Raw genomic sequence first — 27355 nt, forward strand, 5'->3', positions numbered from 1 at the left:
CCGAGGTCAAAGTGCAGAAAACAGAGAAGAAGGGAGAAGGAGAAAGCAGGGCGCCACCTAGCGTTTGAAGAAATAGATAGATAGATAGATAGATAGATAGATAGATAGATAGATAGATAGATAGATAGATAGATAGATAGATAGATAGATAGATAGATATCATTTACTTACTGTCATTTAAATTGTAGCACACTGTATTGTTATTTTTTCTTTTCTTTTTGTTATGAAGTATATATTTGAATGACTTTTAATTTGATTATAGCTCTTCAAAGATTTTCTCAGTCATTTCACACTCCATTGATTAAACTAGACTTCTATAGTGAAAAGTATTGATGACGAAGGAGCATGCAGGCAAATGAATTAGTTGTACTTCCTGACCTTACTTCCTGTCAGCTCGCAAAATGACTGTGAACCAGTTGACATCAACAATGCATCAGTATGTTTTTTTGGGTGTCTTAAAAAGTAATTAGCTGGTGCAGCAGCTTTTTAAATTATGTTTAGCAAGCAAAGTGAAAAAAAGTGGTGCTGGAAAGAGGAAGGAGACAGAGAACAGAATCAGCATACTGCCAGTTCTTTGGCTATCAGCAGCTGATCACATAACCCAAATGATGAAACTGTATTTGGCGTTTTTGTAAAGGACTAAAATATTGTTACTTCTCAAACATTGAAATTAGATACTCTTACTATAATACTGTGTGTGTGGCATGTCTGGAAGTTGGTCCTCTGAAAATGATGAGGAATTCTAGAAAAGAGTCTCCCAATCCAATCAGTTTGTGAAGACCTGTGGCTAATGGGCTTGTCTTCTTTGTTCTGTGCTTATATACATCAGAGTTGTCGTTATGTTACTTTACCAAGCCGTTTAAATCTGATTGGGGTGTGTGGTAGTCTAGTTGAGAAAGATGGTGTGAGTTTATAGCAAAAATATCTGCCCTGGAGCTAGCACAGGGTTGTTACACCTATGTAGGTAGGTAGATGTAGTATGTTTAAACCACCTTTCTCTTCAATTCAATTCTGCTTATATAGTGCCAAACCACAGCAACAATTGTCTTAAAGCTCTTTATGTACAGAGAAATCCCCAACAATCAGACAAACCCATATGAAGAAGCAGTTGGTGACAGTGAGAACGAAAACTCCCTTGTAACAGGAAGAGACCTCGGTCAGAAACAGTAGAGGGGCAGCCATGTATAGCAACTGGCTGGGGTGATGGAAGGAAGACAGGACAAAAGACACGCTGTGGAAGAGAGCCAGAGTTTAATAATAACTAATGATTAAATTCAGAATGCTGTATAACTGTAAGCTTTCATTTATAAGGGTACAAATGTGTATTTAAGTGTATTTTCTTTTTAAATATCATTTATTTCAATAGGATACATTTCCTTTCTCCCTACAGTAGCCTACACACAGACACTTTCCATTATTAAGACATCCTTTCCTCTCCTCTTAGCTTTCCCATTAGGAGACCTAATGCCATTTACAATAAAAATGATGTGATAAATTATTTACTGCTCGGTTTCGCTTTGTTTTGGTTTTTTCCCAGCTCCGTGTGTGTCGCATTAACAGAAACAAGGTCAGAAATCACAAGCGGGTTGTAGCACTGTCAAGGATGTGATTTCCCCCCTTAAAACGCACATGACCTCATTTAGACTAGAAGTGAAATGACATGTTGCTAATGCACCCATCATTGCGCAAATCCTACACGATTAATTTCACCTAATCCATAATAATCTCTTTTAGATTTTCGGCCGCATACTATTTCTTTATTTTCCTCTGTCGTCGTCTCCACCATCAGCGATCTTAAATGTATGTATACGGCCACAAACACAAACTCTCTCACACGTACACCACACCACACCACAGCCAGTGGCTCCAGCATTGTCTGGTTGCCTGGCAACTGTCGGCGTGGCGTGGTTGCTAGGGGCGTGTGGGAGAGGGGAAGGGGAGGTGATGCTGCTCTGATTTCCAGCTGAATTGAGGCAGTCAGTAGGGAGAAGTCCCCCCTCCTTCCAATATCCCCATCCCCTCCCCTTCCCCATCGACACACAGGACTCTATTGAACAATAGAGCTGTGCCAGTGGGCCTGAGGCTAGTCAGACAAGCCCTTGTTCAGGGTCACACTGTGTTCATCCCACAGTCCTCCATGACTAATTAACTTACAGCAAAGAGTGTCGTTAGCACATCTGATGATGCATCCATCACTGGCGCAGCCCTGGAATTTACATTAATGCGAGGTGCACTTCTGGCAGCCGGCCATTTAAAAAAAGAAAAAAGAAAAAAAAAACATGAAGGAGAAGACAGAAAGGGAAAGTGTCATGGTGCTGCCACACTTAGTGCTGAGCAAAGCCTGCGCAGTCAAAAGAAACTGCTGGACTTGGTGGGAAATATCTCCCAGCTGTAGCACTGTTATGTGAAAACTGAGAACCACAGAGTCAAGGATTGCTGATCTTGTGGCTTTCGCAGCAGGTGACAAGATCGATCCAAAAAATTCTTACAGACAAAAAAAGAAAGAAGGAAAAAAAGAAAAAAAAATCAACCAAAAAAACCCACTCAAGTCAAGCCCCATTTTCCACAAAGAAACCAAAAGATGCACACGGCAATAAACAAGAACAGGTTTTTATTAATATTTTTGTAATACCATATATAATGCAATTGCATATCTTTGGCGAAAATAAATCTTATAAACATTTTATCAACAGAGGTTAGCATACAAAAACCAAAAAGGTGTGTCGGTCCAATGGACATGGCAGACAACTGACACAAACTCATACTGGGTTGGCAGCTTTGTCAAATGCAAGAAAAAAAAATGCTCAGCACACCCATAAGAAATTAGGAAATGCAACAGAATCACATAATTAATATTTTATAACAGCTGTTGAGCAATAAGGGAACTGGGTTTGGAATTGTGCAAGTCCTGGGACCCAGAAATGTTTTGGTAGCTCACCCACAGATCGACTCGACTGGCTCGGTGTCACCTTGAGACAAACATTTCTTTTATTTCTCAAGTGCTACAGAAAGGATGAGGCTGATTTTTTTTAGCCTCTCCAAAACTTCTCTGCGGCTGTCCCGACACTCAAGAGTAGGTCTGAAAACTACACAGCAGCTGCTTGAAGACTGAGTAACTCAGATCCAGTTTTACAGTGATATTCAAAAACATTCAATAACAAAACCTGGAAGCATGAGTTATGGGGTGGCAGTACTTTTATAAAAGAGTCTTACAGCTAATCTCCAGTTTCTTTGACTACTTAAGTCATAATACCTAAACAAAACCATATGATTAAATGAGCCCAGAAGAACTTGGGGTGCGCATGGGGTGGTGTGTGTGTGTGTGTGTGGGGGGGGAATTGGGTGCATCAATCTTAAATTTATCTACACCCCAGCTGTACATCGATTTGGCAACAGAAAAAGGTTTCAGGATCAATGTTAATTAACTGTTTTCTATCCAACCTAACAAAAAGCAAAACAAAAACATCAAGAAAACCTGGCAGTCATGGTTAAATTGAAAACACACCCGCTCTAAAGACAACAGACATTGGCAAAATACTTAATCACTGTAACAAGACAGAAAAAAAAAAAGGGGGGGGGAGGGGGAGGAAGGTGTGTTGCTGAAAATAAACAAGGAGAAAAACAAAAATACTTACTAAAGGAAGTTCACAGAATGAAGGGAAAAAAATTACTGTGCCTAGTCATTTATTTTAAATAACCAGTGTCTGATGCGTTCGGGGGAAAAAGTCCCATAAATTAAAGTCATAAATAAGGTGATGATTAATGAACAACAATTTGTTCTTTTTTTTTTTTTTTTCCACAGCTAAACAAGACCAGTGTATGCACTCGGTTATCAGCTGAGAACTGCGGCTTAGTCTGCAAAGAGCAGTTCCCACTCAATAGCGACAAATGTAAACCAAAAGATTGGTTATGTCACCGTACTGACCAGAGTCATCGCCCGTTTCCTGATTCAAAAACTCCAGATCACAATTACAGTGTGGCAGTAGGAGGGGTTTATAGATATTAACAAAAAAAAACAAAGCAGCCAGTTTGCAGTTTTGCATCAGTGGCACGACAAAATGTTTGGCACCGACCATGCACGCTATACTACCAGTCACACCATGTGATCCAGTACAGTGGGGGGGGGAATACATTTTCCAGCTTGTTATCCTATCACTCATCTATGCTACTGTTGACTGTACGCTGCTTCTATTTGGGTTTTTTTGTTTGTTTGTTTTTTAAAAAACAGAAAACTGTGGCCTTCTATGCAAGTGGCTCGCAACTTCCCCTCAGAGAACCGCGTGCAATCAACTGACAATAAACACTCCATTTCACAGCTTGAGAAGAGAACGTGCACTTCCTTATTTTGTTCTAGGAGGAAGAGCAAGGACGAAAAACTAGCAGCCAGCCAAAACCGAGGGCACAGCACAGAGCACAAACAAGCGTCTTCAGCATCTCGCCTGCGAGCAACTGCGTGTACAGAGTTGACTTCTTTGTGACTATACTGTCCCCCTTCTTGTTATTTACATTTGGATGCTCTATGCTGTGGGTCTCAGAACAGAAAAAAACCCCAAAACAAAAAACACACACACACCTTCCTTCAAGATGTGAATTAACTTGGCCACAAGATCAGCCAACTCAAAATTACCTGTATAACTTAGTAATTATCTAAAGTACAAGGTATCATAAACAAGGCCAGAGATATAATCAAACTGCAAATCCAAATATTGGCGTGAGACGTGGCGGTCATTTACCATCCGCTCCGTTTTCCCCCTCGCCTCACTATTAGCCAACTCTGCATTCAGAAAGCCCAAAAGCAAGCAGAGCACCAAGCAGCTCTTACAGTACAGCAGTAGCAGGGAGATGTGTCATTACGATAGTACATTATATTCATTGTATTTGTCAGTAGAAGAATTAAAAAAAATTTTAAACTCTTTCTCGTGACTGTCATCCAAGGGTCCAGCTGATGTCAGCATGCACTGTGATACGCACATGTGTATGTGCACACAAAAAAGAAAATTTATGGAGGATAACCTATGAACACGCAGCGAACACCTGGCAAAACAAGGCAGATGTACCCTTTGCATAGGTTGTCGCCAAACATGAGAAAAGATGTCCCATTAACAGTGGATTGGGAAGAAAACAAACGAACAAACACAAACCGAAAGAAAACAGCTGTGCTGCAATGGCCGCGCAAAATCAAGCAAAGTCCTAGCTAACTTTGCAACTCAATTTGGCAGTGGCAGAGTAATACTATATCCACATTTTGCTAATCCTGAAAACGAGACGCGGCTCGCGTGTAGTAAGTTTATCGCATAACAAGATCATAATACTACTCCGTTCATTCGCTTAATTGTAAAGTTTAACTAGCATACTTGACTGATATATGCCACCATGGAATAATGTCAGAAAGTTAAGGTTGAGGATTAATTATTGCATCTCTTTCTTTTTTCTTCTACAAGAGCAGGAACTCCTTTCCAAACAGTGGTAATTTATTTTTCCTTTAGCACAAAACCAACAAAAAAGGAAAAATAAAAGGAGAAAATGTCAACACCAGGAGGTTAGATTTCATCTGTTACAAACATGCACTCGTTCGCTTCATAAATAGATTCACTTGGAAGAGGATACGGGTTTGAAGAGGAAGCATGCAACGCTTTGAGTTATAAAACCAGCTTTCAGCTTTTTTTTTGTTTTATTTATTTTTTTCTTCTTGTGTCACTTTTTGTCTTTGAGAGGAAACTTCTTGAATCACAGTCCTCTAATCCAACAGAAAGCAGGCAGGTCGTTTTGGATAGGTATCTTGATGGTTCTCCATAAGCCCAAACACCCACCCTCAAAAGTTACCCCCGAGTTAATGTATATGGCTTTGTTCTCCTGTGTGAACGATACTATTGCCATTTGTTTTGTTGGACAGAGATACTCCCAAACAAACAAACCAAAAAAAAAGGAAAAGAAAAAAGGCTCAAAATGGCCAGTGAACGATCAGATTAGGAGAAGGAGGCACACTGGGACACAGGGGGTCAGAGGTTAGGGTTTCACTGGGTCCAGGGTCTTATGGGGGTAAAAGAAAATTCATTTCCTGCTAAGTTTTGTGCTCTTGACAGTGCGTTTGGAGCCCTCCGTGCAGCTGCGTATACCGGCGAGGTGCAGCAAGGAGCCGGCGGCTTCCTTCAGCTCCTCGTCCAGCTCTGGCTTGACTTCACGTCGCGCCCTCTTGCTAAGGGGCCACTTGACGGCGAGCGGACGGCGAGAAGTCTGGTGAACGCCCCTCTCGTCCCAGAGGTCGGAGTCCTCGTCGCTGTGGAAACCCTCGCTGCCGGCGCGGCGAGACTGCCTACGTTCGCAGCCGCCTTCGTCCAGGGAGGAAAGAGAAGATGAGGAGGAGCGAGAGGAGCAGCGTTGCAGGGCTGCGCTGCTGTAGTTGTGGTCCTGTTTTGGATCGCTGCTCACCAAGACAGAGTCAGGCCGAGAGAGGTCCAGAGGGCTGTCAGAATTGCCTGAGGAGAGGATGAAAGCCTGATAAGTGACCGTTCAGTGCATGAGGATGTCTTGTTACAGAGAGATAAATGACTGGTTTGAAATAAGATTTCTGAAAGAAAAAAAAAAAAAAAGTGACACCATCATTAAGACACTCGGGGGCTTTAACTTGTTTTGTTTACAAGTTTAAAGCAGAACTAAGATTTGTCTAGGACCAGCAGTGAAAACGTAGTTTTAAAATAGCTTGCTGCATGAATGTGAAAGCAGAATTAAAACTCGTGGGGGGGGACGTAAAAGACGTAGAAACTTAGAAAAAGTAAACATTTAATGATTCTGTGGGAACCTTTGCAAGAGGAAATATAAACTTTGCATTGAGAAAATAAATCAAAATCTAAACGAGAGATTTTAAAATTAACTGTGATTTCAATAAATACACCTTAACAAATACATGAAATTATTTGTTATGGTATTTTTTGCCCTGTTGAAAGATCAAGCACTAAAATCACTTCCTAAAGCTGTCTTGCTATACATTTTAAAGAAAAAAAAAAGCCTGAGCTAGAGGTTCAGTTGAGTTTGTTCATTGTTTGTTATAGACAAACAATGAACTAATAACACAAACAGTTGTATGTTGAAGTCTGTAATGTCCAGGTTTCACTCCTATTTATTAAACAGATCCTTTTTCTGTTGTAATGGAAGAATTCTCATCCTCAGCCCACCTCCCCTGGGTCTGTTCTTGATCCTTTTTTATTCCCCATCTACATGCTTCCATTGGGTCAGGTAATCCATAAATAAAGCGTTTTCCCCGTCATGTATGTAGATAATACACAGTTGTTTGTTCTACTAAGTATCAACATAAATACAATCTCAAATCTTAAGAAGTCTCTCTGACGTTAAATCATAGATGTCACAATACAGGAACTATGTTCCCTGTCATTACCTGTAAAATCCAGAATTTAATTTAAAAGCCTTCTACTCACATCTAAAATCTTGAATAATCAGACCTGATTATATCTTAATGACGTCTTAGTACCTTACGATCCTAACAGAGCACTTTGCTCTCAGACTGCTGACTTGCTTGCGTTTGCTATAGTTTCTAAAGAGCCTATGACAGTTTGGGAGACAGACACCATCTCTACTTTTAGGATCAGGCTTGAAACTTTCTCTTTTTTTTAAAAAACTTATAGTTCGGGTTGGATCAGGTGACCCTAGCCCACCTATAGTTATGCTGCACTAGAACCGGGCAGCTGGGGGCTTCCCATGATTCCCATGTGTTTCTTCTTCACTTCCCATTTGTACACCACTATTGCATTTAATCATTCTGAATTATTCAACACTGGCCCTCTTTCTTAGTGCCCTCTGCTCTCTTAATATTGCAGGATCTTTACCTTACAATATAAAGAGCCTTGAAATGACCATTGTGATTTGGTGCTATTTAAATATAAAGTTTGAATTAAAGCGACTTAAATCTGCCCTACAACTTCAAGAATTCCACTCAAAACCTGGTTCTAATGCAAGTTTTCTTTTGACTCACAAATCACCAAAATCCTGCTTTCTACAATTAAGAAACTTTACAAAAGTTTACACATTTTTTTGTTTCCATCTCAAGCGGCCTTTGAAAAAGTCATCCATGCCACCATCTCATCATGTTTAGACTACTGTAATTCCCTCAACTCGGGTCTCAGCCAAAGGTTCATCTCCCGCCCCCAGCTTGTTCAAAATTCAGCTGCCAGATTCTTAACAAAATCAAAGAGACCAGACTACATCACTCCTATCCTGGCTACACTGCACTGGCTTCCTGTTAGATACTGAATTGATTTTAAAAACTTATTCATTACTTTTAAAGCCTTACCCAGGCTTGCTCCTACCTACATCAGATTTCAACAGACTTTATGAACCAAGCTGCTGGTTATGCTCTTCAGGTCAGAGCCTCCTAACCCGCCCTATAGCCTGCGTCATTTTCTGATTTCCTCTCAGAGTGTTGAACTATTTACCAGAGGAACTTACCAAAATCGGTATATCCAATTTTAAATCACTTCTCAGAACTTATTTTTACAGAAAGCCCTTTTAAAATTTAACAAAAACCCTTATTCTTCATCTACCTTTTCTTTATATACAAATGTTTTTACCTTTTGATTCCTAACTTTAGCCCATCTGAAACACACTGACATGACCTAAAGAGGGCCCTTCAATCAAGACATCTTGGAGATACGGATGAATCCATTTTGCTTCATTGCTAATTTTTCATTACTAAGTGTGTAAAGTGTGAACTACAACTATTTGTGTGGTTTTAGTTTGGTGAGATTTTGTCTGTCTATTACTGCAGCTTAGATGAAGATAAAAAAAAAAAAAAACACATTGTCTATCATTAGACAAAGCAGATATTCTGATGATTCAAAGACATTCAAACTTCTTCTTGCAGCTGTGTACATCAGAATTGAACACACACAACATCAAAGAAAATTTAAGCAATGACGGGTGGTATGTCAGGGGTTGGACACAAAGCTAAAAGAAGAGGTGAAAGTATGGCTACTTGTAGGTTGTCTTACATGGGTCAACGTGGTGCCCAGGGGCAGAGTTTAAGAGCATCATGGCAGTGGCAGCATCAATGTCAGACTCTGGAAGAGGAGAGAACATGCACGATGGTCAGTCCTACGGTGTGAAAGCATGGTAGCATGACATCCCTACTAGGACTGGCTTGACCGACTGGGCTCCATTATTTTTAAGCTATACACTCGGCGATCCAATCAGTGCTTACAGAACGCACGGGATATGCAGAGGACTCGCAAAAACAAATCAGAGTAAATATAAGCCCATGATTTTCAGAATGCATCTGATCTCATGAGATCTGACAAAGTGTCTGAAAGCCTCACAGCTCACTTCTAGGGCTCTAAATTATTAATGATTACAGTGAGACTGAGTGCTCGATACTGAGCACCAGCAGAACCTCTGCTTGTCGTCAAGGTTACAAATCCAAGAGGCAAGGGGGGGGGGGGGGGGGGGGGGGGAGACATCGACGGGAGCTGTCAACATTATGGTCAACATGAGGCATCAATGACTTGAAAGCAACAAATCAAACCAAGAGCTGAGCATAAAAGCACAGTGATGCTGAATGTTCTGGGACTGAAATGTGCAAAGGCAACATAATCAAAACAGTGCACAAACACACGCTAACAAAACTGCACTACACATCTGCACATTGCTGGGCAAACAGCTTACAAATACGAAAACTTTGATCAATTTGCTTTTCTCTCACCTTTAAATGAGCAACCTTGTAGAAAGAGATGACGAGGGGGTGAGGAGGCACTGCAGAAAGTAAACAAAGGACACCAAGAGTCAGATGATACGTTTGAAGAGCCAAATTCTGCCCTTTCAAAACTGTGTTTTTATTAAGAATTAGTTATCAAATAATTACAAATGACTACAAACCTGTTAAGATAAAATATTTCCTCAGCTTAAAAAAAAGGGATTTTAAAGTCAGGAGAAAGAAATCAAGGCTGCTCCTTATGGTATACCTCCACCTCCATGTTTCACAATAAAAGCAGAAGATATGGGTTCTGTCTACTAAAATGCTATGGTGGTGTATATGAAACTGTTACATGAAGTGTTTGTACTGTAGCTTCCCAGAAGCGTGAGTATTGGGGAAGTTCTGGGTTTGCAGAAGCTTCTGGGCATTATCATGTTTCTGTCTAAATGAATTGTTCTCAGTTTTTCCCCATTATGTTTACGGTTCAATTGCTCGTCTTATGTGTTAGTTACATTTAGCAAAGCTGTGGCATTGTGACCATAGGGAGGAGCTGGTTTGATATACATACGAGTGTGAGGAGAATAATGCTCTTCTTGTTGTTAAACTAACAACAGAGAGTTTCAAACTGTTGTGCTCCTACCTGTCACGGGTGAGTCATCACTCACCATGGTACACTAAGTGTATTGCTGTAAGTCTAAAGGAGCTAATGGAAGCATATTGGAGTTGGTATGTGACCAAGTTCACTTTTTTTAATCATACTGAAAGCCAATCGCTAATACAAGCCTGCTCTAAATAAAGTTCAGGTATTTCCTTTTATGTCCAAAACAAATCCCTGCAAAATATATTTGAGACATAATAATTCCCTTGACCATCATAAGCAACAAATTGAATTGAATGATTAAAGTGATGACCGCTCACCTGGGTGGGGAGGCGGGTGGTGTGCAGAAGGCATGTGCGGCTGGGAAGTGCTGCTTCTTAAGAGCTTGAATTAGGTTGGGGCGGTACTCAGGGTCAACACACCAGAGCGACCCTTTTCCATTGGCCTGTAGGACAAAGCAGGGACAGTCAAATCTCTAAACCCCTGTTACAAAGTAATGAAGCTGCCAGAAAGTCCACATAAGAAACTGTGAGCAGAGGTCAGGGGGGAGGTGATCTGTTGATGTTAAACAATAAAAACCCTGTCATATGATCTTCTTTTCAGAGGATTTAACGATGGCGTCTTATCCTGTTGCCCAAACATTCCCAGTCCCCATGAACTAAGCAAAAGCTGTTACGTCATTTATTTGGTTCAACGCAAGAGAACAAAACTGACAAAAGAAAAGCAGCAGGCAGAACATTATCCTGAAAGAAACACCAAAAATACAGTATGTTCGGTCTGGCTTTCAGAAAAAAAATCCAAATAAATAAATAAAAATCAGAGCGAAAACATGCTATAAACGTTTGTGAGTTAGGTCTTTAGTAACAATAACATGCTTTGTCACTTTGTACGATTAAATATTTGATCACATGAGTTCAATTAAAACTGTAAGTAATGAACACAATTTTAATTTTGAATCACTGAAGCCTTACAAACAATTTGCATGCAATTCCCACCTCAGCAAATTTTACATAATCATTATTTTAATGGAAGCTTTGTTCATATTTCTGTTTGGTAGCTCACAATCCTTTTCACCGCTTTGCTGCAGAACAGTGTGGCCATGTATCCCACATGTGGCTGGTATGTGTATCCTCATGCAAGATGTAAACAAAACAGGGCCCGCAACTAGTGGAGATAATAATCCACAGGGTACCTTTAAAGACTTAATGAGGACTTGAAAATCAATTTGGGTGATCTGTACAGCTGAGTAATTGCACAAAACTACAAATGACAAGATCATCATTTATCAGGGAAAAAAGTCAAGTGTGACTCAAACCTTTTAGAGATTAGTCACTGTGGAAATGCACTTCATTTCCAAATCACTTTTCAATTATAAGCTTCACAGCACCTTTTAGACACAACACGCTCAAATGGCAATATTGAAAAAATGATGAGAATTCCTGAAATGTTTCGCTGTCAGAGCTGGTGGGACTATAGTGACCGCAGCAATGATTCAAATTTCATTACAGTCCCACAGTGAAAAATAGCAAATACCAAACTTTGCAATATAAACGCTTTTACAATGAGAGGAAATTTTTACTCAACAGCTCCCTGTGAAGAATAATTGTATCTGCTGGTGATGTGTGTGTCACTTTATCTGATGGTGGCGTATTCTTGCCCAGTCTGGGAGAATACAGCGAGGAGAATAACCTTGACTCAGATTACCAACCAGCTCTGATGCAGGAAGAAGGAAATGTCTCCATAGCAACGGAAACCACCAGCCAGTGTCATGTGAAACTGGTGCTAGTGTCTCAGCAGACGGAGGGCTCATGCTATGCACCTGCATGCTAAGTGGACTATACTGCATTGTATTGCTACACGCTGAGTGCAAACTGCCATTCCCACCCTAGATGGGCAAATATCAGGTTTTAGCCAGATACAGCCATGACATGGGGCTTCAAACCACATCCTCTCACAATGTTAAAATCTCATGATACACAGACTTTTTACACACACACACACACACACACACACACACACACACACACACACACACACACACACACACACACACACACACACACACACACACACACACACACACACACACACCTTTCAGACTAAACCGTAATAACAGCCGTTAGTGAGTAAATTCACAGCTTTACTAACTTTTCAAATTCACAGACATGTGTGCACACTATATGCAGTATGTGTTCTTCCCTTTGTTACAAGCATGTGAACATGAGTAGGCCAGCTTCTCTTTTTTCCCCTTGTTATTTGTCGCCACTACTTGTAGAAACACAAGCTACCATAAATGATGTGTATGTCTGCCAGGACCAGGTAGACAAAGATTGTTCTTTGTGCACTTTCAGGACTTAAGGTCGCGTTTGCTTCCTTTGTGCAGTGTGGGTTCAGATTGTGGGAGGCTTCGCTCTAGCTGCACTACCTTGACATGTTTCTAAAGATATTGTCCTATCTCAGTGTGCGGTGTTTGCATATCCTCTGGAGGAAGAGGATCTTTGACCTTGACTGGATTCCACCCTTATCATAGCCGAGTCAGAGTTCTGTGCAGCTGTGTGTCACATGAGCCATGTGGCAGCTTCACACTCTAGCACACTGTTTGCTAACAGTGCTAAACAAAGCCACTGTAACTGTAAATGTCACATCATCAAACAGATGCATGCTGACAACTACAGAAGGATAACTGTAAATCTAAGTGACGTGCATAAAAGTTTGAAGTCACTTTGAGACCTACCTTTCCCAAGCTCCTTTCGACCTTGCGGAAGCATTTGTTCAGGGACAAGTTGTGACGAACTGAGTTCTTCCAGCCAGTGGGAGCGTTGGAGAAATACGGGAAGTGCTCGAGTATCCAGCCGTAGATTTCTTTGACAGGCAACGACTTGCTGGGAGACTGCTCGATGGCCATGTAGATGAGCAGGGAAAATGAGAAAGGTGGTTTCGACTTCATCGAATCCCTCTCCCTGCCTCTGTTGTGTGACGAAGATGAGGAGGACGACGGGCCCTGGTTCGACCCGTAGTCTCCTTCTATGTCAAAGAGGGGGCTGCCGCTCGTCTGAGCTTCGGGGCCCCCGAGAGTAAAGTTCTGAAGCAGGTTCTCGTGGAGCCAGTTGAGGTTAGTGAGCTCCTCATCCTCGGTGCCTCCGGTACGATCCACGCTAGTTGCCAGCGGACTGGACGCGCACTCCGCCTCGGGCAGCGTTCCTACACCGCAGACACCTCTGAGCCCTGCCCGCTCCTCTTGCATACCCGGAATTTCCGTTTTCTTATCTGGTGACATCCCAATAATTGGACCCATTAAATCAAAGAGGTCTGGAGAGAAAGAAAAAAGAAGGTTGTTAATATCAAGCAGCAAAGACAAGACCAAAAAAGGTACATTTAAAAAAAAAATTACCATCAAAAAAGGAAGATTTCAAAGTAATTTAAAAGCAAAGTTTGCAGTATGAAATAACTCAAAGTGACATTTTGGAAGGATGTGCTCTTCCAAGCGTTGGCCTTGTTTTCTTAAGTTTCCCTGGGGGCACACCCCCTGTTGCTGTCGGCCTCTATTGCAATTCATGGCCCTCTCACTGCCTCTCTCCTCCATCCCTGCCGAGGACCAAGAGGCTCTCAGCCCCCCTCCTCCTCCTCCTCTCGACTCCACGTGAGGACCTTCGAGGACATCCTCTCAAGTAAGTGAACTGACTTAAGGCTCCACTCCTCAACGCCTACCTCGTTTCAGACAAGACCCAGCTGCTCGTTATGTGTAAATGAGCATGAAACCAGCCAGCGACTGCAGGAATAAGTGCAAGGACTCCATCTTACAGATTGGATAGCTCTTACGGACCGAAATACATTCAGCCAGGATCAAGTCTGCATTTGTCGCATGGCATATTAAGTTGTGTAAAGAGGCTACAAGCCTAAGAGTTGTCACTCATTTAGGAGCACGGGGAAATGCCAGAGCACTTTATCATTAACAAAATGAACCTGAGTACACTTATCAATACTTTTTAACATGAGCTCTGAAGAGGCCTTTTATCTTAAACACCAGAGTTCCTGTCGCAGTTTAAGTTGAAGCTCGAGTGAGAAATGATCTGGGCTACAGACAAACCTACATTACTGGAAATTTAAACTAAGCATCACATTATCTGAAAATAAATTTTGTCCCCATAAAATACAAGCAGCAGTTTGTGTGCAGTACTTATTGTGATTTGTTATTATGTGAATAATGTTGAATCGAACTGCTTGTTGAGGCCAAGAGCACAAAGAGATCACTCCGCGTGTCCGCTCACAACAAGCTTTATGTCCTGGGTGTCACCATGACAACCCTGCCATCCCTTCAATTAAGAGCAGAAATCCCACAAGCAAGAATCCATAAGAAAAATAATTAACCCACCCTGAGCTGACTCTGGCACATTCAAATCACTGAAAAGAAAGCCTCTGAAAAGAAATGCTTCTACTGAGGTCTACAGCATGTCCCGATTCTGGGAAGGTCTAGGATGTTCTGGATCTGGACTTTGATGGGAATTAGACTGGACGGTCAGAGAGGTAAAGTCGCAGCGTGGTGGTGGATGGGCATGCCTTTTCATTTCTGTGATAAGAACTGGGTCAAACTCATGTGTTTGCACAGTGGCAAAGACAGGAGTGAGAGTGTGAGCGCACACAAACATACACACAGGACAGGAGGGGGGGAAAGAGGCATTAGTGCATTTACAAAATGACCTTTAAACTCTCAATAAGCGGATAAACCTATAGCAGATGGATACTATTCTGGTTATGGCCCCAATTCTCTCCTTTTGGCCATGACTGTGACCCTCTCTTTTGGGGCTCAAAAGAAGAAAAGTCTAGCCTTCCAAGTGGACATTTGGGGGGGGGGGGGGGGGGGGGGGGGGGGGGGGGGAAATGACACAAGGAGAGCAGGGCTAGGTGTTCGAGCCAAGGAGAGGAGCTAGGCCTAGACGTCTGTGATTTCTTACACAATAAAAGTGTGCATTTCAGTGTATGTGTATATACTCCTGTTATAACAGCACATTGTCTTAGATTTATCATGCATTCTGGATTTCAGTTCTTTCCCCGGGTAGTGGATATTCCAGCGCAGCTGAATTGCTCTAGTGCATCACATAAACGTCTGCGATTTAAATTACAGATAAAAAAGAAGCAAGTCAATAAGTTTTCCAGGCCAAAGGCAAAGTGTCAGGCAGCATCAACCCAGAAAGAGATAACAATAGGGAGAAGACTTTTCTGAAAGGACCGAGCGTGACAGAAGGTTTGACAGAGAGACCTAGACCTGTGAGAAAGACAGAGAGAGAGGCAAGTGAGGCTTAGAGGTAGTAAGGTAGGCTGTGCAAGGCATCGTCAATCTAGGCTGAATCACAGCTCTCAGCAAAGCAAAGTTATTAAATATGTCAACAAGCAAGAAAGAAATGAAGAAGCAGAGAGACAAGTGCACATGTTCAGAAGAAAATATTATTCATGCTTCCTAAAAGCATTACAGACTATGTTTATACTGACTTTATTCTCTCAGGATAAGCTCTTTGGGACATATCATCTTAAAATACATTTAGCCATGTTTGGGCCAAATATCTAGTTCATTTAGACAAATTAGGTGAACGGCAACAATTTGGGGCAGATTTTTTAGCAGATTCTCAATATTTATGTATGTTCTTATGCAGGAGTGATAGAAAGGACACTTGGGGATTTCATGACAAGAAACCCAGTCTTTTTAAAATGTAGTTAAATGGAAAACAGCCTGCTGACCAACAACTAAGCCCTTTTTTGTGAGTATAAATATATAGGTCACAGGAGGGAAGAAGTCAGCAAAGGTGTGGCAAAAAAAAAAAAAGATACGTCAGCTCATTTGACTAAAAGGTGTGGCCACTTATATGCCACAGTTGGTTGTAAACCCTTGATAGCCCGATTCTGTTTTATGTCAGAGAGACATGAAGAAGATGTAATATAGCTAAAGTATCAGATCAGGGATTAACATTAAAGCACAACAGAGCTTCACCTCAGTTCTTCTTCCCAAACTTGACCTCTCAGCTGGGCCTCTGGGTGCAAAAGAGAGCTTATCCTCTTTTAAATAGCTCCTCCTGATGACTTGCCATTTGAATATCAACAGAGGCACAGTGGACGGATGAGAGGGCTGTCGTGCATCCAGCCAAACACAGGAAGTGTTTTACCATGACTGCAGCTGGTCAATTACCACTGCTGCTGCAATGATTGCAGTTATCATTGCTCTTATGAAAAGGCATCAAAGAGAGGCGGCTGGGAATCCACTGAATAATGGGATAGTAGTATGTAAAGAGCAGAGAGGGGAGAGGGAGCTAATAAGCCAGACTGGCCTGTTGACTGCTACTCATCCTTGAAAATACACCAAAGCTGCAATGGCGCTGACCTGATGGCTCATCTGCAAGTTAAAATAGCCGTGCGATCCGCCAGCCTCATCATATTCATGTGCAAACAGGCAGGCTAACAGCAGGTGCCAAGGCACATTTTTCTCCCCTTTCAAATTGCTCTTTTATCCTGTTAAGCACTTAGCCCATTCAAAAATACACAAAGACATATGGAGATAGCTTTAAGTGGGAAATCAAACCGTTGAGATGTCAGATATGTACAGGGGAATTTAAAGGAGATGATAGTGGCATTAAAATACAGAGATACTGCTTTGAGATGTTTTCTGGGAGCGAATCTCACAATTAGGACTCAGTTGCCACGGCAGCCAATGCTGTAAGGGAAGCAATTGTGCTCATGTCTGTGCATGAAGAGAGGGCTAATGTGGGGGAGATCAATACAGGCGGAAAATGCTGAGAGCAGCAGTCTGCTGCTGTTCTCCACAAACCTGTCTGACAAAGAGCGGCGAGAAAGGCCACTGCCAACCTGGATGTCACGGCACTACTGACTAAGCTATTAAGGCCTACTTCATATAACACAGAAATTATGCTCCCAAAAAATCTGTTTTGTTAAGCAAACTGCTTTCATACGATTCTCCTCTGCAAAACAAAAAGAAAAAGGAAAAACAACCTCTGTATAGATAACAGCCTCGAGTTCATACGCTGACACCACACCCTATTCCAAAGAAACAAACCAGTTGACACAAACCAGTTACACCTCTACAACAGATACACAAAGGTGTGCCGCAAAGCCCCATTGTGATGGCTGTTATTCGAAACCCTAACTGATATTTAGGCAACTACCCAGTCTGGCTGGAGCTCTAAAAATGTGAATGAAACAAAAGGAGGGGGGACTGAGTTAGAGTGGGAGAAGCAGGCAGAGAGAGAGAGGCTGTTCCAGAGCGGGTTAGCCAAGTGGCCTGCTCTTTTATTTTACAAGGGTGGGGGTTAAACCGTGTCATAATAAATAAAGAATCTATTACTTTGAAAGGTAAATTAGGCTACTATTAAAGCACGCCCTAACGATACATTTCTGACTAAAACTTGTCAAAGACTTTAACGGATCTCCTCAGCGTCCGAGGTGAAAGCAAATGAAAAAGCTTGCACAAAGCATTACAACTGGCCCCACACTCTGCTCGCACAAAGGAGCAGTTGTTTTTGCTCTAGTCATGTTTCCGAAGTGCTCAGTATTCACCTCGCACTTTCAAACAGAGGACCGGGAGGGAAGGAAACACCTCCTGCCTGTTGAGGAAGTTCATTTTCAGACAACAAATTCAGACTTCACACAGAGACAGTTAGGCCCGCTATACGACAAAAACAGTGAAATCGAGCAGCACGAGGCTACAAGGTAGCGTCTATTGAAGCAACAGTATTTACTCGGCCAATCTAGGAGTTCCATCTTCGTGTAGCTTACAGATAGCTGGCAAACACCCTGGCTGGACCTAATGTATCAACTAATGAAATCACTCAGGGAAAAACAAGCGATCAAAAGGCCGGGCAATGGCTCGGTTCATGTTCGTCAGTGACACTAACCTCCTCCAACAACTTCAGAGTCAAACGCTCAAGACTGCACTTTGACTGTCAACAGAGGTGAGGCCTTCCAAAGTACATGCCAGTCCCTAGCCAACACTGAAACCTTATCTTTCCAGTCATGTGCCTGTAAGTTCAGCATACCGACACACACAACAACCTCAGTTCCTCTCAAATATTAAAAAAACAACAAAAAAACAACAACAACAACAAAAAACAACTTCATGCTGTATGCTTGCAAACACAGCTCCACGGTCTTGTAGGAAACGGCTGAAATTAGAACGTTTCTATAATTGTCAAGGGTCAGTCCTTGAGTATGAGAAAACTTTCTATGTGCAGTAAAATACAACAGTGTTTGCAAATGAAACGCAGAAAACACCAAAAAAGCCCCACAGGGAACTCAAATGAGGAAAGACTTCTTTCCTGATTTTACAAAATAAATAAATAAAACATTATTGGGCTCTGACAAAACCATGATAGATATCCATGTCAACCACGAAGCTCCAGCAGAATGAAAATATTTACTGAATCTCCCCATTTGACTTAATCGACCAAAGCACACACACGTGGCAAACAAATATAAGCACACAGCTACTGAGCTCTGCCCGCTCCATATATAAGAAGTTTTGAACTAGGGCTGGGTATCGTCACTGATTTCTAGAATCGATTCAATTCCGATTCACAAGGTCCCAAATCGATTCGATCCACGATTCGATTTAATTCGATTCGATTCGATTCGATTTAAATCTGGGAAATTTTGACAGTCAGAAGTATAATTCAGATCAGAACATTTACATATTTTTGTATCTATAAAAAGGAAGCTGACACTCGCAAGACTTTATCCAAGGTGTGAGCATCACAGCAGATACCTTTGTGTCAAAGTAGCTGAAGATAAAACACAGAAAAACGTGAAGGTGATTTTCCTGGCCTGGGATTTTATAAAAATATTCTGCAGTACATCAAAAACGAAAGAAAACCATTAATTAATGAAAGTTACCTCTGACGTTACAGCGGTTTTATTAGACACACGGCTAAGCATTTTGCATTTTGAATAATATTAAAAAGTTTAAATTTGTTCAGTATTGAACAGCAGAAATGAGGTTTTCTTTTCGGAAGAATGTAAAAGGGAAAAAAAACAGCGGCCGACAGCGCTGTAAACAACAGTAGACTTGTGTAACAAGCAAGCGAATAATGAAGAAAGCGAAACTGTTCGAGAGAGAGAGAGAGAGGGGGAGGGAGAGAGAGAGAGCTGCGCATCGCAATGGAAGCAAAACAGTAAAAGAATTCATGACGATGTTTATGTGAAGCGTTTGGATCTTCTTTTGCTGCTGGTTCGGTCAATATTGTTTGGAGAGAGATCAAACTAACAGCTTTAGAATCAGCGCATAAAGGGCGTGAACACAAAGCGCGGACCCGGATCAGCGAGCTGTCGGCTTTCAGCCCCGACTGTGAGAAAGGCGACATCTAACTGATTCTGATCCGCGGGTCGCGCTGTGTGTTTAAGTCTATGTGCAGAATCCCTGTACCTGCTCTCATTTACTGTTTGGTGGTTCTTGAAATTTTGTGAGATGTCACCAGAGATTCTGGCATTTCGGACAAAATAAATTTATATTAAAAAATCGATTCAGGATTTTAATGAATCGATTTTACGTTATCCAAGCCAGAATCGATTTTAATCGATGAATCGATTATAAAAACCCACCCCTATTTTGAACCCTTCACTTAAAAAGCTGACCTCTTGCTTTATACATTACAGACTTTACAAATTCTGCTTTCCATGTGTTGCTGTTTAACATCAAATTATAAATATGAACCATATGGTAACAGCAACAATAGTCACCAAGAGTTGTTTACTATCGACTCAGTATTGTTATTAGGCAGTATTATAATAACTGCATCTTAATTAGTGCTGAACAACCTCGTTATTCTGCCAATCATCACTTATTCAACCTTTTCCATTAGAGCACTGAATACCAACTACTTAAAATGGTCAGTGAAAAGTCACAAAATACTTGCTTTTTTCAGCAGCAGAGAAACTACCGAGTGTAATCATTTACCGTTTATTATAAACAATGAATATACATTCTTGATGGTGAAAGGGCATAGTAGAAATCTAGTTATTCCAATGCCGTTTACTTTTTGAGATGCAGCTTTTTGAAAGAGCAAAGATTTGGTCTAGTAATACAAGCTCATCAATTATTCTATGATTGAGTCATTTAAAGTACACGGCCCAGTATAAAATTCTTATTTAAAGGCGGTCAGTCTGTTTGACATTTACATTTGACTTTGTCCAAACACCTAAGCTACAGTTGTAGAAATTCTGAGACACTTAAACTGACACTGATATATGATACTTAGTGAGGATTTACAGACAAGCTGGTAAGCCTGTGTTGTTGTTGTCGTATCAATTAAATAAATCTTTTTATTTCTGCCTAAGCAAATGAGACAAAGAGCCACTGTGACAGAGGACACGGCCGTCCTTACCCCTTCCTTTCTCTCAATCAAGGAAACAGCCACATCAGTTGTTGCTTTCAGTGAGGCGGGCCCTAATGGGCTGTGTCTCGAGTCCACACAGTCAGAAATGAGACAGGCAAAGGAGCAGTCAGGGGGTGGAGGGCTGTAGAGGGAGGCGACTCACCATAGAGTCAATCAAGAGATGTAAAACAATAAGTAGAGTAGACAGAGGGGCACCGCGAGAAGGAGATAACCGCTGCCAGTATGCGACGTCTAAACAGACGCTTAAAGAGGGAAAAACTGATTTTCAGATCACGCAGAATCAACCTGTTTTGTCTTTTTGCCAGCTTGTGACATTAATTACAACACTGACGCCAGTTTGTAAAACAGCTGTGCCAAGCTCAGGGCATAAAAATAGATGCCATTTAGCTGCACGGTGAACTCTCAAGAGAGACTAAATAATGTGAAACATCGCAAAGAGCAGACAAGCTGATCACCCAAATAGGACAGAAAAAATAAATAATGACCAGGAAGGCCACAGGAGCGAGTGGGCGTGTGAGTGGAAACATGTCTTTTCAGGTGTTAACATTTACAACTCACTTCAGAGCTAGCCCCCTATGTTTGATTAGAAGAATGTGACAGACCCAAAACAACAACAACACACAGCATACTCCTGGGGATGCCCCTCCTTTATGACTAATCAGGGGCTCTGGTTAAGTGATCACTCAAGCTATCCATTACAAAACTGCATGAAGCATAAAGTCAGGCAGGCCACTGTCAACAGCCAGAACTCAAGGTCACTGATTAGTGGCTAATCTCAAGTAATTATTTGTTTAATTGAACAAGTTAAAGTTGAAAAAAAAAATGGTCCAAAGAAGTAATTTGAAACTACTGGAGACTTACTTTAGGCTTTAAATCAATCAACAACAACAAAAAATGCAGAACACCTGCTAAAATTTAGATATTCTATTTTCAAATGTGATTAAACTTTGCAATATGCACACAACAGCAGCATCGTGGTAACACAGTCACTTCAAGAAACCAAACTTCCTTATTCTGCCAGTTATCAGTTGTTCAGCTTTTTCCAATACAGCACCCGAGCACCAACTATTTAAAATGTTCAGTAAAAAGTCAAAGTACTTGGTAATGACAGGGATTGCAGAGAACAGTAGGTCACAAATCTCTGAGCACAAATCTATTAAGCCAATCCGTGAGAAACCAGCTTTACTCTGCGTTAAGCAATCCCCCCAAAAAAGTTGCTGCCGCGTGGGTCAGCTTTCGTAATGAATTCAAAAACCACAGCCGCTCGCAGCTTTTACAACAGGGCAATAGCCCTGATCAATGTAAATAGCTGACCTGACTGGATACCTCCCTGGACTTTTTAGGGGGAGGTAACAATGTTTAAAACGATAACAATAATATTTATATTTATAACAAGGTGCAATAATAATTAATGTGCAATAATAACAGTGTGCAATACACATACACTTATTCTTCTTTTTTATACTAAGTTAATATACTGTGTTGTGTTGTTTGTTACGTTGTGATGTGTCATATCGTGTCGTGTTGTGTTATATGTAGTGCCGACGTAGGACAGTTTTTCCAATTTCATTGTACTACTGTACTATGTATGACTGTGCAATGACAATAAAGAGTTATCTTATCTTATCTTATATCTATAGAGAACATGGTGGATTTTTCAGAGGACACAATCTTTCATCAGCTCCAGGTCAAAGTACACAACTCTGTGATAAGACCGATTACATGGCAGCAGCAGCACTTTTAAACTGAGCGTGTTGTGTCACTCGTTTGGATAAAAGGTAACAGCCACATGACACAACAGGCCCAAGCCGTCTCCTTATTACTACATTTAATCGGTCATACTTAACACTAGGGCTGCCACGATTAGTCGACTAGTCACGATTATGTCGACTATTAAAATCGTCGACGACTAATTTAATAGTCGACGCATCGTTTGAAGCTTTGTAAGATCACAAAGGACGCAGGAATGAGTACCGGTAGTAGGATTTAAGAGTGTAATAACGGACTGAAACAGAAGATGGCAGCACTGCATGTACAAGGATGCCAGCTGCCGTTAAACCCCGAAGAAGAAGAAGCTGTGTCCCAGAATTCATAGCGCAGCTGTCAACAATGGCGGCAGCTAGTTAGTTTTAACTTTACTCTTATTATTCTTTCTGGGGCACAAAATAAACGTTTAACATATTTTCAGGCTTGAATGTAGCTGTGTAAACCTCAAATATCTGCTCAGTTTATCAAGACACCGCATATTTTCAAAAGCGCTCCGACGTTTTCGGAGACATCTGTTACCCACTAGCTCGATAGCTAGGCGGGGGCAAGGCTAACTAGAGCCGTGAGAACACCGGACTCCCGGCAAATCGTTTTCAAACCCACCGCCGTCTTTCGCTAGTCAGGTTAAACATATATATAGTCACTTAGATAACTTAAAAATGTTATTGTTTGGCTTTCTTTAGTATTTTATTTGTTCCTGAGTAAATCGGTTTGGCTGAGATTAAAGTTATAGTTTTTGCACAGCTAAAACTGTCAAGCAGACAGCTGATTGTCAGAAGTGTGAGACGCTGGAGAATATACTCCGGTGTCCTGTTATATTTTAGAAAGCGAGGAGTTTATTAAACTTCACCGAAATAATCTGCAAATTTCATTAAAAATTAATAAACTACCATCTTGTCTTTATTTTTAGTTAGCACAAACACTTCAAGCTGTAAGCTAATGATAGTTATATAAGACCAGATGCTGCTGGTGCAATAAGCTGTACGCTGTACGTCCAATGGATGATGATCTGATTAGTCGACTAATCGCAAAAATAATCGGTGACTAGTCGACTATCAAAATAATCGTTTGTGGCAGCCCTACTTAATACATTGGGATAATGGATGTAAGATTTTATTTGGCCGTGCGAAACTCGGTCAACAAAAAAATGTGCTGCGGTGGTCTTTTCAGTGACGTTGCTTCATTGTTATACATCCTCTGACGAGTGCTTTCCTGTTCTCCCATCAGTACAGTAGACTCGAGCGACATTTACACCACTGTGGTTACCAAGTTGTGAAAATGAAGTGTGGAATTCTTGAGCGTATGCGTGGAGCTTGAGATACATTTGACACCCCTGCGTCTACTATTGTGCTCAGCTGGTGTAAAACAGCACCCAAAAAAGTGAATAAAACTGCTATTAGTGTAATCAAAAGATGGACCTGATACCTTAACTATGTGACTATGTGGGCATCAATTAGACTATCTTTTCGTTTGTTACTATTTCATTAAATGACTCTTTCATAGGCTGTCAAAACACCCACAGAGTTTACCGTCAGGAAGTTCAAGCAAAAGATTCCAAACAATGTCATGAACGAGTCGTCGTGCAGTCAAGTTGTAAATTTCAGTTTCATATTGTCATCTCACGGCGATCTCACTCGTAAGTCTACCAGTTACCTTTTCAAACACAGCGTACTGTTAGCAGACCCATTCAAAAAGAGCAGAAATAAGACTAAGTAGTCTCCTTCCCATTTCCCCTGTCTTTTGCCTCTTACAAAGCCTGTCTATAGTGTCAATTCCAACATCTCAAATAACCTTGTGATGGTGCATATATAAAGATAATTCAAAAGGTACTGACAGTGTTTTCGATCCCTGAAGACATGTAGCCATTTCACATTGCAATAACCACATCAGTGGGTTACAGCAGGTCTTATTTATAGTAATGAATGTCTATTCTCGGATCCAAAAGTGCTTACCCTTCAGAGGCTTCTGCACAAATACATACATGAGTGGATACATGTCAGTTTTACAAAGACACCAGATGGTTTGACCCCACAATATGACCACAAAGATTCTGGCATTAAAATAATGGCAGACTGACAACATCTGTTTCTTTTTTGTCTTCTTCTGTCCCTTAAGCTCCTGGTGTCTTTGTCTTCTATTTATCACCAGGGCTTTAACAACTGTCAGGCAAAGTGAAAGGAACAATGTCAGTCTACTTGTCTCTCCATCACATTTCCCCCCTTCAAATATACGAATAAAACCTCAGTGCACATAATGAATTTTAGATGAGGTTTGTCCAGTCCAGTAAATGCAATGCTAACAGGCAGCAAGGTAGGAAACATCACACACAAACACCAGAAACAACACATGAAAGTATATAAAGGTCTATTCAACAGCAAAATATAAATTATAGCCAACTGCAGTAGGCAGAGATATTTTTCCTACAGTCTGACATTGTTTGTAGAGCACTCTGTATCTGGGACAATCTTGTGATAATCCATTACATCATGTGGCTAGCCAGTGTAGCCTCCAAACCTCTGGTGCCGTCGAGATATATATATATATATATATATATATATATATATATATATATATATATATATATATATAATGAAATATTCAACTATTTATAGCTATCAGGGAAGATGTGTCTGAACAGTATCAGGAGTAATAAGTCGCTCAATTTTTCTACCTACTACAGACTGACAAAACAGGCGAAAGACGTTCAAAGACACAATGAGACTCAAAATCGGTGGAAAGGATACGCTGAAAGTGCTGTTAGCACAGAAAACTGATATGCTCCGGAGCTACTAACAGGCACACAGCACTTAAAACACTTCACACTCACACACATACAAGCAACCACAAGTCAGACGCACAACGAGGAATACAAAGTTACGAGCAATTACGCGGAGTATTGCACAACATTTCCCGACACACGGGGTTTGTTACGAAGGAACTTGTCTCCGTTTTAATTAGCCGTATTTTCACTAAGTTCACTAAATGTTACTAGCTTTAACTCACCGAGAAACAACCGTCAGGCAGAGCAGCGTTAGCAGCCGCTCGACAGGTCAGGGGAAGGCACATATACCGCCTAGCATTAGCATTACATTTTAACTGGAAGAGCAGAAAGGGATCTGTTTGAATGTTTCAAAACACTCTTTGGTGTTATAAGTAATATCCCTTTATGCTCTCCAAGACATAAGCCCGGAGAAGAGAGAAGTAACGTTAATATTAGCTAGCTGGCCACATGCTGTCGCTTGATCTGCCATGCTGGCTGGCTGCTCTAAGCAAAGTCACTTGACCACATTTACTTTTAGCTTGTTCGAAACACAGCCCGGATCCTGCCGAACACTTATTTAATTACAACCCACTTAAAAACAATCGGCTACTCACAATCATGCACGGCGTGCCTCGGTGCGGTGCGTTTAAAGACACGTCTGCGCGCAGTTTATTCAGATGTCTTGTCTGTCTCACACACAATGTCAGAGATCAGATCAGCAGCTGCTTCCTCCATACACGCAGCGCGCAGATCACACAGCGCACGGCAACGCTACCAAACCCCTCGCCGTCGTCATGGCAACAGGTCCACTTCAGCCAATCAAAACTCCTCCCCTCCTATCTCCCCTGGCAACTGCCGCAGCGCTGGAACTCCGCGAACGCGCACGCCATCCAATTTTTTTTTTCTATCGTGCAATGTGCTTTCACTTCTATCACCAGCTGCACGTAATCTATAGGAAGTATTTTTAAAATATATTTATATATCTATGTAGTTTTCAAAACCAGATTTATTGAATTAAAATGTGCCATTAACAGTGAAGCAGCAATGGGATTAATAATTAATTTGTTAAAGTGTGGGAGCGAAATGAAACCGGACGGGTCCCGCACAAGCACTGCCGCGTTATTCAGGCTGCACAAACACCTCGGGGCGGAGAGAGAGGATGTGTCACCACACCCAGCTTCATGACGATAGCGGACCCTCAATGGGGCCCCTCCTAGAGTAAACGATGATACAAGGAGCTAATGTGACCCGTGGATACACAACACACACATGCTGGGTAATGCTTGAGTATACAGACAAAGCAAAGCAAAGAATTTGGAAGAAGAAGAAAAAAGATAAGCATTTTATGTGCTTCTCTCCAGTGCAGAATCAAAGTGTTCCTCTGTGCATGTGTTAAAAGTCCATATTTGCACGAAGCTGCTGTGCTTATGTACATGCCTGTGCTTATGTACTTTAGCAGCCAAAAGTGTGCTTCAGGAAGCCCGGCAGCTCGGTTTTGTATCTCTGGCTATCTGGTGAGTGCAGCTTTACTGGCCAACTGACTTCACACCAAGCTGTAACTTTCACATAACAGTGATACCTTTACTCATTCCAGCCACTCTGTTTCATAAGCATACATGAGTAGCTCTCTGTGGAATGATCTAATAGCCTCTCTATTTTTATTTATTTATTTTAATGTGCATAAAGCCAACCTGCCATGCAGGAGAGCTGTCAGTATGCACTGCTTTCACCTAACAAGCACAAGATCACTTGTTTGATCCCGGAGGAGACCACAGATCCCTTTCAGGTTGCAACAGGAAAGGCAAATCAATTGTTTAAAAAAAATATCTGCCAAATCAAACATGCAGAGCTACCTGCTGTGGAAACCCCTTCTGAATAAGGGAGCAACCGAAAGTAGCTTGCACTCTCTTTTCTTCCTCTTCTTTAAACTGGACAAACAGGCTTGGTGGTGGCGTAACAGTGTTTTTGTGTCAAAATGAATACTTGTCTGACAGTAATGTGAGTCTTAATGTTTTTCAGTGTGTCGTTAATATATGGCATACACACACACACACACACACACACACACACACACACACACACACACACACACACACACACACACACACATATATATATATATGTATGCACACACACAC

The 27355-nt window shown here is 41.3% G+C and overlaps 1 protein-coding gene across 1 annotated transcript; it reads right to left on the reverse strand.

Moving 5' to 3' along the window:
• Positions 1-3777: 3777 nt before the first annotated feature.
• Positions 3778-25989, reverse strand: foxn2a (forkhead box N2a). Its single transcript, XM_085428429.1, has 6 exons — positions 25832-25989; positions 13033-13607; positions 10619-10743; positions 9710-9759; positions 9003-9071; positions 3778-6476 (listed from the first exon to the last, which is right to left on the reverse strand). The coding sequence occupies exons 2-6, from the start codon at positions 13591-13593 to the stop codon at positions 6052-6054; spliced, it is 1230 nt and encodes a 409-aa protein (XP_085284555.1). The 5' UTR covers positions 13594-13607; positions 25832-25989; the 3' UTR covers positions 3778-6051.
• Positions 25990-27355: the final 1366 nt, after the last annotated feature.

This window comes from Rhamphochromis longiceps, linkage group LG13, assembly GCF_057381845.1.
Source record: "Rhamphochromis longiceps isolate RC_006_pf linkage group LG13, R_longiceps_female_GT1.1, whole genome shotgun sequence".
In the NCBI taxonomy this organism is placed as follows: Eukaryota; Metazoa; Chordata; class Actinopteri; order Cichliformes; family Cichlidae; genus Rhamphochromis; species Rhamphochromis longiceps.

Bases quoted from the DNA above. Each gene is read 5' to 3' on its own strand.
- foxn2a (XM_085428429.1), bottom strand. From the start codon at position 13,593: ATGGGTCCAATTATTGGGATGTCACCAGATAAGAAAACGGAAATTCCG. The intron at 9,760-10,618 runs GTGAGCGGTCAT...TACTTTCTGCAG, and splicing joins CCACCCGCCTCCCCACCCAG to TGCCTCCTCACCCCCTCGTC. The intron at 6,477-9,002 runs GTAAGACAACCT...TCCTCTCCTCAG, and splicing joins TGGGCACCACGTTGACCCAT to GCAATTCTGACAGCCCTCTG.